The 16,248-nt window shown below is 48.9% G+C and overlaps 1 protein-coding gene across 1 annotated transcript in view; it reads right to left on the bottom strand.

The window, feature by feature from the left end:
* Positions 1–5,352: 5,352 nt before the first annotated feature.
* The window catches only part of SCN8A (sodium voltage-gated channel alpha subunit 8), a 58,904-nt gene continuing 48,008 nt past the window's right edge, over positions 5,353–16,248 (bottom strand). Inside the window, exons 21-27 of the mRNA XM_082496307.1 lie at positions 15,290–15,412; positions 11,727–12,011; positions 11,256–11,309; positions 10,089–10,226; positions 9,278–9,382; positions 8,204–8,474; positions 5,353–7,264 (exon numbers count right to left, since the gene is read on the bottom strand). Coding sequence (XP_082352433.1) covers positions 6,117–7,264; positions 8,204–8,474; positions 9,278–9,382; positions 10,089–10,226; positions 11,256–11,309; positions 11,727–12,011; positions 15,290–15,412 — 2,124 coding nt within the window. The 3' untranslated portion in view covers positions 5,353–6,116. The remainder of the gene's footprint in view (positions 7,265–8,203; positions 8,475–9,277; positions 9,383–10,088; positions 10,227–11,255; positions 11,310–11,726; positions 12,012–15,289; positions 15,413–16,248) is intronic.

Raw genomic sequence — 16,248 nt, 5'->3', positions numbered from 1 at the left:
TCCCTGACCCAGAGTCCCCCCCCAGCTCTCCTGGAGCCCCTTTAGGCACTGGAAGGGGCTCTCAGGTCTCCCCGCAGCCTTCTCTTCTCCAGGCTGACCCCCCCACCTCTCCCCGCCTGTCCTCCCAGCAGAGGGGCTCCAGCCCTCCCAGCATCTCCGGGGCCTCCTCCGGCCCTGCTCCGACAGATCCATAAATAAAAAATGAACAAATAATAAAACCCAGGAGCAGAAGTGGGGAGCGAGTGCAGCACGGGGAGGGGGAAGAACCAGAGTCATGAAGAGGCGATGTCAAGAGAAAAGACAGCTCTGCCCGACGGTGGGAGCCGGGCGGTTTGGGAGGTTTGTAGCGTTTTTGTCACCCCTCCCCCATGCCTGGGATTTCAATATGTCACACTCGGTCACTAATTAAGAAAGACTCCTGTGAAGGAGGGAATGAGGTGCCCAAGTTACCGATGGGTACAACGGGGACAGGACCCGGGAGCTGGAACCGAGCACTGGGCTGCGCTCCGCTTGCTGCCGGAGACACCCTCCTGCGCACACGCGCCTTGGTGACGTTACCGCACGCAGCAAACTGGCGAAGGGAGATGATTTTTTTCTTTTAATTTTACTTGTTTGAAAAAAAGAAAAATAAATCAAAGCAGTGGTGCCGTATTCGTGCGGCACGTTGACCCGGCGAGGCGCAGGACAGCACAGCCGCGCTCCGTGTCCCGCCGTGGTTTGCTGAGCCTTAACCGAGCAGTAAAATTCCCATTTCTTGGAATGAATTGGACCAAAACTCTGATCGGAAAAATAACGTCAAGGTGCTGCCTCAGCCCTTTCACTTGCAACAACACCGGGGTAAATCCTGTCCCCCTGGGGGAGGCCGACCTGGCGCCTGGAGCTCGGCCCTGCGGTTCCAAAGTGGGCGCAGCCGGAGGGACAATGGCCGGCTGTGGGGGTCACCTGCCCCTCCCTGCACCCCAATTTTGGGCCCTCCGGCACCACTGAACCGAAGAACGTCGGGCGTCGGGAGCACGTGGGCCTGTGGGCAGAGTCCCCACCGACCCGTCCTCGTCACTGCGCGGGGACCCCGCTGGGCCGGGAGAAACCGCTCTGAGAACAGGGAGGTGCCGTTGGGGTCCTGCAGCGCTGTGCCCCAGCGAGGGTGGCAGCGGATCACAGAGTCACGGAGTCACGGAGTTTTCGGAGTTAGAAGGGAGGTCTAGAGCTCATCCAGCCCCACTCCCCTGCCAAAGCAGGACTGCCCGGAGCGCATTCCTCAGGACCGCATCCAGGCGGGTCTTGGAAATCCCCAGAGAAGAGGACTCCCCCCCTCCCTGGGCAGCCTGTGCCGGCGCTCTGCCACCCGAACCCAAAAGAAGTTTTTCCGTGTATTTGAACGGCACTTCCTATGTTCCAACTTGTGCCCGTTGCCCCTCGTCCTGTCACTGGGAACCACTGAGAAGGGTCTGGCTCCATCCTCCTTCAACCCACCCTTGGGATACTTGTACGCCATAATAAGGTCTCCCCTCAGCCTTCTCTTCTCCAGGCTGAAGAGTCCCAGCGCTCTCAGCCTTTCCTCATCAGGGAGATGCTCCAATCCCTCCATCACCTTAGCTGCCCTACGCTGGACTCTCTCCAGCAGTTCCCTGTCTCTCTTGAACTGGGGAGCCCAGAACTGGACACAGTATCCCAGTTGTGGCCTCACCGGGGCAGAGTAGAGCGGGAGAACGATCTCCCTCCACCTCCTGGCCACACTCTTCCCTATGCAGCCCAGAATGCCATTGGCCTTTTTGGCAACAAGGGCACACTGCTGGCTCATGGATAACTTACTGTCTACCAGGACCCCCAGATCCTTCTCCTCAGAACTGCTTCCCAGCAGGGCCGCCCCGAACCTATACTGGTGTCTCCTCCCCCAGCGCCATCCCCGCACGGCAGCTGCTGCTCCCGACCTGCCCCGGCGGCACGTGGCCGCTCTCCGTCCTCTCCGTCTCGGCTTTTTTCAGCGACTTTTACTGCACATGTGAGAGGCTGTGGGGTCCGCACCGCAGAGCGCAGTCCTCCCGTGGCAGAGCGGGTCCGAGGTGGGGGGCAGCAGCAGAGCTGTCCCCCGCGCGGGACGAGGGACGTCAGGGAGGGCTCCAGGTCAAAGGGTACCCACCCCCCGAGACGGAGCCCCGACACCAAATCACCCCCCAAACCTCTCCAATGGCTCCTGCTGCACCTCACGCTGCTCCCTTCCGCTGGTTATGGGTAAAAAAAAAAAAAACCCTAAAAAAGCCTCAAAGGACGTATGGGGGAGATGGAGGGGGTGGAGAATGCAGCCAGTCAAATAATTGGGACACCAAGACAACCTTACCTTGTACAGTGAAAAGGGTAACATTTATTTTCATTTCTTTTGGCTTATAGTAACGTAATTGTTAATCATGTTGGGTAAGATCATTATGAGCCACCATGCAATTTCTAATACACTAATCTTCACTATTGATCTTTTACAGCTTTAACATTTTAAAATTTTTTTATTTATTTTTTTTTTTTTTGCGGCGGAAAATTAAATAATTCGAACTCGGGTGTGGCCTCTATGTAACATCACGGTTTTATTTGAGTTCGTTTTGTTCAACATTGGCTTCTATATTTCAAGAAAAGGTGAACAGGAAAAGTGAATAAAGCAGCTTGAATTGGTATTTCCTTGATCGCCCTTCCCCTCTGCTCTTTGAGGAACAGTCACAAATTAACCCAAAAGGGAGGATTTCGTAGGTGGGGGAGGGAGAGTCTTGATGTTCGGCTACGTCTTTTCAATTGACACCCCCTCCCCTTGCTCTGTTCCCACCACCCTGAACCCCAACATGGAAATCCCGTGTACGCAGTTGGATTCGGGGGTTGGCGTACGACACCAACGTCCCCAACGCTCTTCGACCGACGTTTCCTCTCTATCCCGGGGAACGACACGCGGGAACCCATCGCTGCTGCGCCCGACGCAACCGTCTGCCCCAGGGAGGAAACTCGGAGAGAAAACCCAACCAACCCCCCCCCCCCCCCCCCCCAAAAAAAACTCTTCTTTGAGCAGAAGGACCGACGCCGGCCCCCCCCCAGAGCTGAACCGCTCCGCTCCTGTTCGCCCTCAGCACCGCTGGTCTCTTGCATTTAACACAGATCTAACGGTCAAAAAAATAAATACATAGACATAGTTTGAAGGGACTTTTTATTTTAAAGTAATTGAGTAGCTTAATGAAATGGCCAGCACGAACGCTAAACGTACCAAGCTTCGCCTACGAGCCAATAGCCCAGCTTAAGAACAATTATGAAGTTTAGCCAAATCTTGCATAGAAGTGGTCAACTTATTATTGCACATTGGAACCCAAAAATATATACTTTTGCTGTTGCAAAGATCAATTGCAATAAAGCTCTTTTTTTTTTTTTTTTTTTTTGGAAAATCTAGTTTGGGGAGGGTATAGGGGTTTGTTTGTCTTTTTTTTTTGGTTTTTTTTTTTTTTCTTTGGGGGACGTTTACTGGCTATCTAAAGTCTAAGGAAAACAGAAGAATATTAAAAAAATAAAAATAAACATGGACAATGGCATAAGCCAGAAGCCATTCTATTATTTTTGTAGTTCTTTGTATTTACAAAAAGGCATGCCGATAAAATAAAATGATATATTACAGTATTTATAATATTCTCTTAAAAAGTTCAACCACACTTTTCAGCTATTTTTTCTCTTTTCCTTTTTTTTTTTTTTTTTTTTTTTTTTGTGCTGTTTACAACGTAGCCTGTACATATGTATGTAGTTTTTCCTTTGTTATTGTACATCGCATCCTAGGAGCAACTGGGGCAAGAGCTGGATAGAAAAGATTCCTTGCTGTGTTCCCGGGCGTAGCGGAACGGCTCCGCCGACCCGGCCGTGGGGAGGACGCCGGCCCCGGCGGCTGCTGGATGGCTTCCTGCCGGGTTTGGGGTTTGTTTTGTTGTTTGTTTTTTTTTTTTTTTTTTTTTTAAGTGATTCCTGCAATTTTCTGGGTTGTGAGATGATGCGCACCGAGATTCCTCCTGCCATCCAGTTCTGTCCTCTTGGGGTGTTTTTTTGTTTTGTTTTTTTTGTTTTTTTTCCCCACACAAATCTGGGGACCCTGGATTTGGTCCACACCTGAAGGACCTCAGCACCGATCCCTCACTCCTCCTTCCCACCGCCGGCGGGAAGAGCGCTGTGCCGCGGCGCTGCCGTCCCACCCCTACGGAGACCCACACTGGGCCTGAAGGTAAAAACCAAACCAGTGGCTGAGCGCTGGCTGGGTCAGGAGACCCCAGAAGGGGAACTGGGGAGGGCTGAGAGAAAGAAACCTTTGGACTTGGCTCGTGATGGTCCTGCGGCGTTAGTCGCTGCTGCAGCGGGACTGGGCAAGAGGCCGCTTCGGCGATGGAAGTGTGAGAAAAGGGGAGATGGTGAAGGCCGCAGCCGCCGGCTCTCTGCCCCACAGCCCGGGACGTGGCTCTGGGGGGGCCGCTCCTCAGCCAGAACCTCCCCCCCCCCACAGCAGGGTGTCCCCCCGCCGAGGGGGGAGCGCCGGAGAAGGGGCTGGGGGCTGCCAAAGCCACCGCGGTGCCACATCCAGGGCCAAGGGGACGGCCACCCGCCGCCGGGCACGGCCCCGGCCCCCAGCGGGACGCCGTCGGGTGAGCTCCCCCCGTCCAGGAGAGAGAGAAGACGCTGCTTTTTTAGCACTTATCTCTACTAAAAAAAAAAAACCAACAAAAAAACCCAACAAAACCAAAACAACAAAGTGTCTACGCTGCAGGATGGAGGCTGAATAATAATTGATATTAATGATAAATACTGCAGGATACAAATGAACTTACGGACTGGTATTTAAGCCCGAGATTTTGGTTGTACAGTGACAGAGTATAACAGCCGTTCTCAGTTTTTATCACCTCCCCTGGGATGAGGTCCAGAGCAGCATTTAGTTTTGTTATATTTCAGTGTGCCAAAAAACAGGGGGGGGGGGGGAAGAGGGAGGAAGACAAGTCATTAAACATACACACACAACAATTTCCTCCGCTTGTTTTCTTTTTTTTTTTGTTTGTTTGTTTGTTTCTCCTCCTACTGGCGGGTCTCTGACCGAGCGGGAAGGACGGGCGACGGGGCCGATTAGTGTTAAAAGTTTCTCTCCAGATACAGTGTACGGTGGTGGTCAGTGGGTGCCTCGAATTTATGGCTTAAACACGCTGCTGTGGACAGATTACGGAGTGTCTGGTGGTCTAATGGTTCCTCATGCATGGTCCCGGTCACGGCATGCCATCATGCAAGTCGTTTCTATGCATTGAACGAGCATTTTTTTTTTTTTTAATTATTTTTTTTTTTTTTTGGGGGGGTGGGGTGGGGTAGGGGGGGTGGAAATCAGCCCGGAGAGAGCTCAGACTGAAGGTACCCGATGACCCCATCTCCCAAACCAAGTAAAGCCCATGTAGAAAGTAGAATGCAGATAATAAATATCAAATAAACTATGACAATTCAATGGCATGGGCTAAATGGGTGGTTTGTTTCTTTTTTCCTTTTTTTTTTTTTGTTTGTTTTACTTGTATTAATTTTTTTCTGTTTTTTCTTTCTTTTTTTTTTTTTTTTGCTGCTTAACTAAATGCAAATCTAGTTTTGCACGGACAAACCCTTTAAGATTGTGACTTTTGGGTTTTCTTTCAATAATAATCAACAAAATGGGAAAATAAAATCCTTTTTTGGCTGCTTTGGAAAATATATGAATCCCAGCAGCGGGTTTTGTTTCTCTGTGTGTGTGTGTGTGTGTGTGTGTGTGTGTGTGTGTGTGTGTGTTATTTTGCTTGTTTGTCCTAAGTTGCATTGACTGATGTGGAACATGCAGTATCCACCTGCCCGAACAATAGAAAATCCATTTTTTTTCCTTTTTTTTTTTTTTTTGTGTGTTTAAATGTTTGTTTACAAGGGTCCTTTAAACAGGTGGTAGGTCACTGCTTTAGATGCAACGCTGTCACACAGTAAGCAGACTATGTTTGGTATAAGATCTTCAGGTAAGTGTCTCCACAGCTGTTCTGTATTGATATATTTCATGAAGTTTGTAAACAATCTTTTCACTCGCAAATTATTTTAAATTTGTACAATTCTATTATTTTGTCTCAACACTTGGATTCCCTGACGTCTTTTTGTCTTTTGGCTCTTTCTCGTCTTCCTTCCTCCGCCCGCTGCTGTTTCTCCTTCTCGGGCTTGGTGACGCTGTCATAGGACGGGAGGGACGCGGTAGACGGGGTGCCTTCTTTTTTCTCCCTGTTTGTTCCTCCGTTTTCCAGTTTCGTGGAGACGGGCCTGCGGCTAATAAAGCCCCGTCGCGCCAATCGAGCCCTGTAAGCCCTCTGGATAACCACCGCCGAAACCTCTTCCTGCTTACGCCGCAGCGTAGTTGTGATAGGCTCATAAGACACTTTGGAAGGGTTGGACGCCACAAACCTTTCCTCCATCTGTTGTCTCAGTATATCCAGCTCTCCACTGTCCCCCAGGACGCGTTTGGTGAAGGCAAACAGGATGTCTAAACAGTGGATCCTGTCTCCACTTACCATAGGCAGGTCCATGGCGATGAGTTCAATGGTGTTGGGTTTGGGGACGCGGAGAGGATGTTCCAAAGCATCAGCAAAGTCTGCGAGCTTGCTGTACTCTATGAACTGTGTGGCGTCAGGGTCGAATTTCTCCCAGATCTCATAGAAGGTCTCAAAGTCGTCCTCACTGAGTGGATCTGCACTCTCCTCTGTCGCCACGCTGAAGTTCTCCAGGATGATGGCAATGTACATGTTGACCACGATCAGGAAGGAGATGATGATGTAACTCACAAAGAAAAATATCCCCACCGAAGGGTTCCCGCAATCCCCCTTAAAACCACTCCCAGGGTGCTCCTTGTCTAGGTCGCAGTCTGGAGGCCGGTTCAGGATTGGCAGCAGCAGACCATCCCAACCAGCCGACGTGGTGATCTGGAACAAGCAGATCATGCTGTTGCCAAAGGTCTCAAAGTTGAACATATCATCTATGCCAGCCTCATGCTTGACGTAGGCAAAGTTTGACATGCCAAAGATGGAGAAGATGAACATGACCAAGAAGAGCAAGAGGCCGATGTTGAACAAGGCAGGCAAGGACATCATTAAGGCAAAAAGCAAGGTGCGGATCCCTTTGGCTCCTTTGATCAAACGCAGGATACGTCCAATGCGAGCCAGTCGGATGACTCGGAAGAGAGTGGGCGACACAAAATACTTCTCAATGATTTCAGCCAGGAACATTCCTAAAGAAGAAGAGAAGGGACAAGTGTGACAATGGAGACGCACAGTCTGCTGTTTCTTCTCAACCTAGTCAAGGGATTGGGCCTGCAGGACACCTCGGTCAGATTTTCCAAAGGGGGTCTGCAATTAAGAGGCCTCACCTTCAGGCGGCTAACTCTCAGCTAGCTGCTCTGGCTCCCTAAGAAGTTCTCCTAAACGGAGAGGGAGGGAGGTACAGCTGCAGAGCAATTCGTTCCACCTGGATAAGGATGGACGAGTTGTTTCTTGGAGGCGTCTAGCTCACGGTGCCCAACTCTGCCACGGGAGTCAGGCTATGGACTCTATTTTGAAGCTGCTAAAAAAGTACGCAAGATAAATCTTATTTCAAGCAGCAGACAAACCTGGATCCGAGTTTCAGACCGCGGGGCAGTCTCTAAACGTCGGGTGTTTTGTCGTATGCCTGGGCAGAGCTGTGCGCAGCCAAGCCTTCTGAGTGAGCCTGTCGTATTTATGAGGTTACGCGTATTTTAAAGATTAGCCACTAAACCCCAAAAAAAACCTGTTGGAGGAAACTGGTTGATTCAACATTCAACCAAACTGAAAAGAGGAGTGCAAATCACATGCTGATGTAGGAAGCACTGCAACGCTATTTTCAGTGGTTAGCAAGCATCATAACATTCGGGTGAGGTGAGTAAACTTTCTGTTTTTAAAGACGGGGAGAGTAACTGTCAAGTGTTTTACTCCACACAACTGGAAATGAATGCCAGAACAGAGGGAGGAGGGTGCATTAGTCAGGACTTCAAGCTGCCAAATTCTGCCACGGTCTCTTCACCAGGCTAAAACGAGAACCTAGAAGCCCTGGTACCTACATATCCCCTCCGAAGACAAGGATGTGCTCTACTCTGCAAACACCAAGACAGCCTAGCACTCACAGACCTCTACCTAACTGGTGTCGCACTTACCCACGATGGACAGAATCACAACCACGAAGTCAAAAATGTTCCACCCGATGGTGAAATAATAGTGCCGCAAGGCGAACATCTTCAGCACACACTCACAGGTGAAGAAGATGACAAACACCAGGTTGATCCAGTAAAGGATGTCCTCCATCTGCTTGCTTTGTGTGTCCGTCTCCACCATCATGGTCACCATGTTGAGGCAAATGAGCATCATGATGACTATATCAAATGCTTGCTGAGTAACAAAGTCAAAGACAGCTCCTTGGATGCGGTTCTGTGCAACAGGAGAGAGAGGGGGAACCGAACAAGTTTGAACGAGAATCTACCATTAGTCAACAAATTATTTCACTGTTGGTGGAAACAGGGATGAGGACGTAAGTTTTTGCAGTATCTTAGGAAGCTTTCAAGGCAAACTCTAGCCACAATTCAATCTGTTTATGGGAAACGTAGGAAAATGCTATTATTTATACCCTAAACATGTTACCACAACCCTGTTACCAGCAGATCTTCCCCTTAGTTGTTGAGGCCAAAGGCAGGGCGATGCCCTTCCATTCACAGCCAGAGAAGGCAGCCAGGTCTACCTTGCAGTGGTGACGGGCTGCAGAGTACCTGAACCAGATTTCAACCACCTCTTGCGTCCTGGCAGCAGTCAAGTCCCAGCAGCAGGATGCCTTATCCACCGCTGCACCTAAGGGCCCGATAGCCCCCCCCCCAAATCTTTCAGAAGGCAGGGAAACGCGCTCAGGTCTCGATGGATGTAACCCATACGGCTGCCTGATTGCCCAAGACCCCGCTCGCTAATGCCAAGAGGTCTCCTACTCTCCATCTCGAGCCTCTCGGCCGGACAGATTTTTCAGCTTGTTTTGTTGAAATCAAGTGAGCCAACTGATTAAAATCACCCCAGCGGCAGCATTTTAACCTTTCTCAGATCATACCTGAATTATAATGACAAGAACACGGCGATGTGGAGTCCGGCATGAGTTAGAACAAAGGATGCTTTTGGAGCCGAAGCTCCTCTGAAAGTCTACTCTGCGGGTTCCCCCCCCCCCCCCTCAGTTCCCTTTATAACGTACTCACCAGAGGTCGGGGAATGGGTTTTTGAGGCTTCTTTGAGCCCAGTTTTTTCATGGCATTATAGTACTTCTTTTGTTCTTCTGTCATGAAAATATCTTGACCTCCAAAGTAAAGGGGCAAAAGGAAAACTGGTTACAATCAGCTCTCACACCAGTAGGGAAAGGAATAACATCCCAGCTAAGTCATGAGGATACCTGCCAGATGGGAAGTTGGTGGCAGCTATTTTAGACAGAAATAACTTCTACTAATACCCGAGGCGTACTGATTTTCCTTTAAAGAAAACAGTATTTTTTTTCCTCCGAATAACCTGTTTTACTGCACTGCCTCCTTCCCCATCCCCTCTCATTTGTGACAATCAGGCAGCAGAGGTGTCAGGCCATTCGGCGGGTATACGTGCAAACCCGCGGCTTGACTTACAGAGAAACGGGAGAAGGATGGAGGGGCAAGGAAGACATCTTACTTCCAGTCTGTATATTTTAGTCAAGGTGGAAAAAAAAAACAAAACAAACACCCAGAAATGGATGAAAATGTAGTCTAGGGAAAGTGTCTCATCTGGGTAGAGTTCTACACAAAGCTTCGAGCTGCCTCTTGGACTCCCCCGAGCCTGTTCTGCCCATCCGCGTGGGGCTGGGTAGGGAGCGCGGCACCACGCCGCCGGGGTTCGGCAGCCCATGGCTCTAAGGGGGGAGGCTCGTGCCCCCAGCTGAAGGTCCTTGACCTTTATTTTGCAGGAAAAACCCCATCAGTCTGAAGACCCAGCGTTCCTCTAACGGGTCTCGGCTCCCCTACTAATCAGCAAACACAGATCACTTATCTTTTTCTTTTGTTGATTGAAGTTGTCAATGATGACACCAATGAACAAGTTCAGGGTGAAAAAGGAGCCAAAGATGATGAAGATAACAAAATATATGTACATGTAAATGTTGTCCTCATATTTGGGTTGCTCTTCTTGCTGAACGGGAGAGGAGAAGAGAAATAAATGACATTTCAAAGACGTCGCACAAATATAGTCAGAATGAGATCGGTCATGTCTCCAAGTATTCCCCTGTAAGCAGTCATGCTTTGTAACGCCGCAGTTATGGATGGAAAACCGCGTCCTCACACTGCTTAACGTAAAGCAAACCTATACGCCTGTATATTGTGTGTATATACCATGTGTATATATATACACCAGGAGGGTGGTGATGTATTTTTTCATTAATATAAAACGCTACAGTTTAAACTGACTATCACTGTAAATGAGGTCAGAGCCCATAAAATATACAGGTAATTTGCAAATCACAGAGGAAGTGATCATTTTAATGACAAGCACTGTCAAAGGGAAGACATCATTCTTTCTTTTGAAGAGGGACGTGTGAGACCATCAGCCGATCAAAAAGAGAACGTAATTTTTCACGCTGTCCTGACGTAGTCACACTACTTGTTTCCAACCCTGCGTTCAGTGTAGGACGAGGAAATCCGTTTTAAAATCTTTTCATATAAAACCGAGAGAAGGAAAAAAAAAAAGAAATAGAAAGCAAAAAGGAAGGGAAATAATGGTATTTGCATGATTCCAGCGTGCAAGAACAAGAGAAGTGCCCGAAGAGCGAGCTCCGACCCAGACATCACTTCAAAACTGGATTAAACCGACACTTGGGCTGCCATGCAGACGCAGGGTTCACGGAGGACCTTCGAGCTAACTCCTCCCCGTAATTTATTCTGCTGATGAAATATATAGCCTCGTTGTATTCCTTTCTTCACTGCATTTCTGCTCCAGCAGGAGTTTCCCTGCCCCTAAAGCAACCGGGAGAACCCTGCCCTTTCCGGGCATTTTCCTGAGCAGCTTTTGACTTATCACACGAACAGAGCAAATGAAACAATCACAGCATTGCCTACAGAACTTAAGCTCAGTTCTACAATTTTTAGTCTTGATTTGACCAAAGCAAAATAGCAGAGTGAAGTATCGGGGGGCGGTGAGACCCCGCGTGGTCACGCACTTTACCTTTCTGGAGTCAACTGCTGCATACATGATGTCCATCCAGCCCTTGAAAGTCGCCTAGCAAAGAAAACACACGTTCTCTCAGACAGAATTCACCCAAACTAAGAGACCGCGTCCGATTTGTGCCAGCTACGCCACGGGTTCCCTGGCAGCCTTCATCGCTCTCTATACCGAGCTTTAGTATTACTTAAATATTTCATTTAACCCAAACGAAACAAATCTACGTGAATCTAACCAGGGTTACTGTTGTCTCACGGAAGGTTTGGTAGACTCTTGGAAGAGCAGAGTTGGGGCCACCTGCTCCGCTGGGAGACCCGTATTAGGCAAAGGGATAACAGCTAAAACGGCAATTTTATATCCCAGACCCAAACCCAAGCGGGACGCGAAATTTCACGGAGAGAAGGAAGCGGTCCTAAGGCATTAGAAGCAGCTCGTATCTACCACTAGTAGGGAGATGGCGAAAGCAAAACTCACAACTTGCAGAAGAGCCAGATATCCTGCCCCGACGTTGTCAAAGTTAATTTTCACGTTCTTCCATCGAATCTCAGTGGAGTTGGGCGGCATCAGCGCTTCGCAGTCTGTCTTGTTGTTAACAATATCTATTTCAAAGCGCTCCTCAGCTGTTTCATTAAAGCAGTAATGATATTTCCCGGCAAACAGGTTAACCCCCATAATGCTGAAAATCAGCCAGAAGATAAGGCAGACCAACAACACATTCATAATGGAAGGGATAGCGCCAACCAAGGCGTTGACAACCACCTGTGTTGGAAGGGGTGGGAAAAAGTTTCAGTATAAAACACAAGGCAGGAAACAGCAAGCATCAATACAGCTGTTTTTGGGGGGGGAATAGGAGGTAAGGCCACTGACAGATCCGTGGCGTTTACTCCACGCAGAAGTTGGCAGTGAACTTATTCCAAGCGGTAAAAAAAAAAATTCTGCTCAAAAGCCACCTACCGCAGCTCTGTTTTTAAACCAAAACAGGCCAGCTGGTTAGATTTACTGGGTTGGATTTTGGATTGTCACTTCTTCAGTTAAACAACCGTCATCTTAAAACAAATTTCATTTGCCGAAAGGGAGAGGGGGGGCGTTACTGAGCGAGGCTCAGACTCTCTTCTTCGTAACAAACGGGCTCCTAGCTACAATTTTCTCAGAGCCGCGTCTGAAGGACGCTTTTGCTCGTGGATTTGACGGGTCTCAGCAGCCAGTGGCCCTTACGGCCATTCCCCACTTGCAAACAAGGCTGTTGTCACTTCGAAGCCTGCCTCCTGCTCCCACCGAGCTCGCCAGTAAACCCGGTGGCACCGAGGCCGGTGGGGACAGGACCAAGCCCGGCGTCGCTCTGGTAAGACTAAGCAGTGAGTCGCTGGAAACATCGAGATCATATCGGTGACCAAGCAAGGCCAATCATGTCGTCTCAGGCAGACAGCTGAGCATGCAGCTATGCAGGCTCAAGAAGACAGAAAAGCCATGTTCCTTCCTCCAAACTGCAGCAAACACAGCGGGAAGCAGTAACGGGTTTTGTTAGAGCTCGTATCTTCCACCGTCTCCTAAATTTAGCCTTTCGGAGTGCGGGAGCACCGTGTCCCTCGGCATCCCCGGCCAACACGTGACAAGCTGTAAGCTATGGGGCTTTTAATAGAGTTAGGTCAGCAGGATATTAAATCTTTTATTATGATCTCCTAATTTAGATTCCTTTAATAGATGAACGGAACCTAAACCGTTTTTACCCCTTCGCCTTAGTTTTGAAAGGTTTCTCGATAGACGGCGATTCGGGACTCCACAACCGGTCCTGGCCACCACCAAGCGTCCCATCTCCTCCTACCACCTCTGGATGCAACCATCACCCACACGATGCGCTCTGCGGCAAGCGCCTGCCCTCCGTCGCAGCAAGCACGCAGGAAAATTGAAGACAGCGGTGATCTAGACGGTGAGTAGCGTTACAACAACTCTTAAGTGACAGCAGAGATTAGAGGCAGACCCTCCAGACGGGCTCCGTCCCCCAAAACAGGAGGCTCCAGCACAGCAGCAGTACGCCTTTTTGGCTTCAGATCCGTCGGTTATCATTACGCTGCTTTATCGCCGTTCATCACGGGCAACGAAAAAAAGGCATCAAATCCTCCTGAAATAGGGTCACTAACGCTACGGTAAATTTATATGGCGTTCAAAAAAAAGACGTGAGAGAAGGAACATGGCTTTCGTGTGCAGACTGACAAAAACGCATGCACGTTTCATAGCATTACTGTCAAACTTCCTGAATAATTTAAGAGCGGAGCAAGCTCTTGAAAATGCAGATTACTATGGAGGAGAGAAAAGCAAAGAACTACATTTTATGTTGCCTTTGCAAAGGCATTTCAAATCTCTATTCTCTGGCTCGGCAGAATTGTTCTGGTTGTACGGGGCAGCAACACTTTCCAAGGAAAAATAATTGGGTTGAGGTAACTAAGAGGGCTGCAGTCATAACTCCCTATCGGTTTTGCACTGGTGAAAATCCCCCACTTTAAGCACGAGAATTTCCTGATTGTGCATTAAAAAAAAAAAAAAAAAAAAATCACAGCTTCTCTCCAGCACAGCTTAAAACCAGCTTTTAATATCTACAGGTTCAGCGCTAGGGCTGTTCCTTTGTGATCGCACCCTTAGGCGGCACCCGAACCCAGCCCAGCAAAAGCTCCGGCTTTGCACCCACGGAAGAGTTTTCATCCTTTGTGCCTGCATTATAAAGTTTAGACACAAAGAAATAGCAGCAGTAGGGAAGAAACAACCCTCTTCGGCTTTGTTACGATATCACTTTCTCCTCTCGCTTCCTACGGGATTGAGGATTCCTGATCCCTTCATTCCCTCTCTCGCGCTGGGGTTTGCGCTCAGTTACTCTACGACAAATTCCAAGGAGATCAGAAGGATCCAGGTGGAATCTCTGCAGTGAAGTAAAATGTGCGACTGCTATTCCCTTCCCTTTTTCAAAAAAACCCCATAATTTTATCTCTGGCACTATCTGCAGTTGTGAGCTAACCGGGATTTAGCAGGGAAGACCTCCATTACTGTTCTGAGAGCAACTGGGAAACCCATTAATACAACACACCCTTTACTTAAGAGAAACAGACAATATTTTTTTTTCCTGCGTGTTCTTATAAGACTAGGTCAACCCCAGATGGAAAAAATAAAAAAGCACCAAAATACACTGTATTAGTGGCAAAGTAACGAGACGCTGCAGTAATTTCAAGTCCCCAAGAGAGGGGTGCTGGCTAACAATTTGAAGAAAGCTCGTTAAGTTCAATGCTTTGCTTGTGCTTCGTTGCTGGTTCCACAGTGACAGGACAGGGGACCATAAAGCATGGTAAAAGGGAGGGAGTGGAAAGGAAAAGCTTCACTCTCAGACAAGGCTTCCAGTCACCACCAGACTGGACCGAGAACAACAAGGTGCAACAAGAGGAATTAAACCAAAGCCTTTTTTTCCTTTTTTTTTTTTTTTTTTTTTTTTCCAAGCAGCTGAGCTCCCACCAGTCCCTTCCTGAAGGCCTGAGCGATCCTCTCACCCCCTCGCGGGCAGACCGCGTTTTTTAAAAAAAAACAAAAAAAAACCAAAAAACCAAACCCTCCGATAGAGTCTTTCAGTCCAATTCCACCAGCAGCCAACCCCTCGGGGGGGGCTGGAGACACTGCGGTGGGTCCAATTCTGCTTCTTTGCACCTGGTGATTCTCCCTAAGTAAGAAGAGTCACAGCTGAGAAGCCCCCTCGGATGCCAGAGGTAAAAGCCAGGCCAAATGAGAACAGCCAAGTGTTAACATCGTCTACAAATGGCATGTGGTTTGGGCCAGTAATTAATGTAATGAGGCAGCTTAATGCGTCTCCCTTTCTTAAGAGGGGAGGGTGCGGCAGGTGGGCAGGGTGCGGGGACAACCACGGTAGAGGTGATCGAGTCAGCGGCTGCATCACGATTCTCTTTGGAATTCTCTTTCCACCAGTTTTGATCAGTTCTAGCATGCTTAAAAAAAACCGCTCCACAGGCATGCAGAAGGATCAGCTGCTAATGGCATCTTACCCTCATCCCCTCAAATCGGGACAACGCTCTTAAAGGCCTCAAAGCTCTTAGTGTCCTAAGGGACTTTATGGCACCTAGTTCCGAGTAGCCCAGGGCATTAGCTATAAGGCTGACTAAAGAGACCTACACAGAAAATAGAGAGAAAAAAAAAAAAAAAAAAAAAAAAGACAAAAAAAAAAAAAAAGGAAAAAAAGAAAGAAAAAAAGAAAGAAAGAATAAAAAAAAAAAAAAAAAGAAAAAAAAGGTTCCAGACTGTTAGAACGAATCCCCTAGCACTGATCGCCCAGCCCAGCCGGCCAGCCTGGGCCGCCCCCAGAGTAAATACCGAAGACATTGACACCAGCTGCCTACTTCACTTGACTGAAACGACCTGGAAGGAAATAATGCGGTTGAGAAAAAGGCATAAGAAAAGGACATAGGGGAAAGATAAGTGAGAGAGAGGCAGAGACACACAGACGGAGAAGGGGTCTGTCGGAAGGAAGAGCCCAAACGATGACAAAAACCTTACCCTCGCCCTTTACTGTCTGCAGGATCCCAGCGGCGCCCATTAAATTTAAGCCAGACAAATGTTAAAGGTACCTATGAGAAAGAATACAGATAAATACACACACTGCACGAACTGTGCTCAACCTGAACACCCTGCTCCCGCCGAGGCGTCCCCCCCCCCGGCCACGGCCTCGGGGCCGGCCGGGAGCCTGAGCTGCTTTCTGCCAAAAATCACGCTGAAAAGCCGGAGTGCTGACCACCCCCCCCCCCGCCGACGACCCCAACTTTTACTGCCTGAAAACCCACGGACGGCTGCGTGCGCTCTGCCCGTCACACCGAGCGACTGCCCTGGTGCTTTTTTTATTGCCTGCTTGAAGCTGCAGTGACATCGGGGAGCATCCCTCCCCGGGGGAGGAGGAGGAGGAGGAGGAGGAGGATGCACAGCCGGGTGAGCAGAGGTACACAGCGATGGA

Source organism: Vanellus vanellus (assembly GCF_965231255.1).
Source record: "Vanellus vanellus genome assembly, chromosome: 28".
Taxonomy (NCBI): domain Eukaryota; kingdom Metazoa; phylum Chordata; class Aves; order Charadriiformes; family Charadriidae; genus Vanellus; species Vanellus vanellus.
The sequence above is the reverse complement of the archived record's forward strand: the minus strand, read 5'-3'. Positions and strand labels throughout refer to the sequence as shown.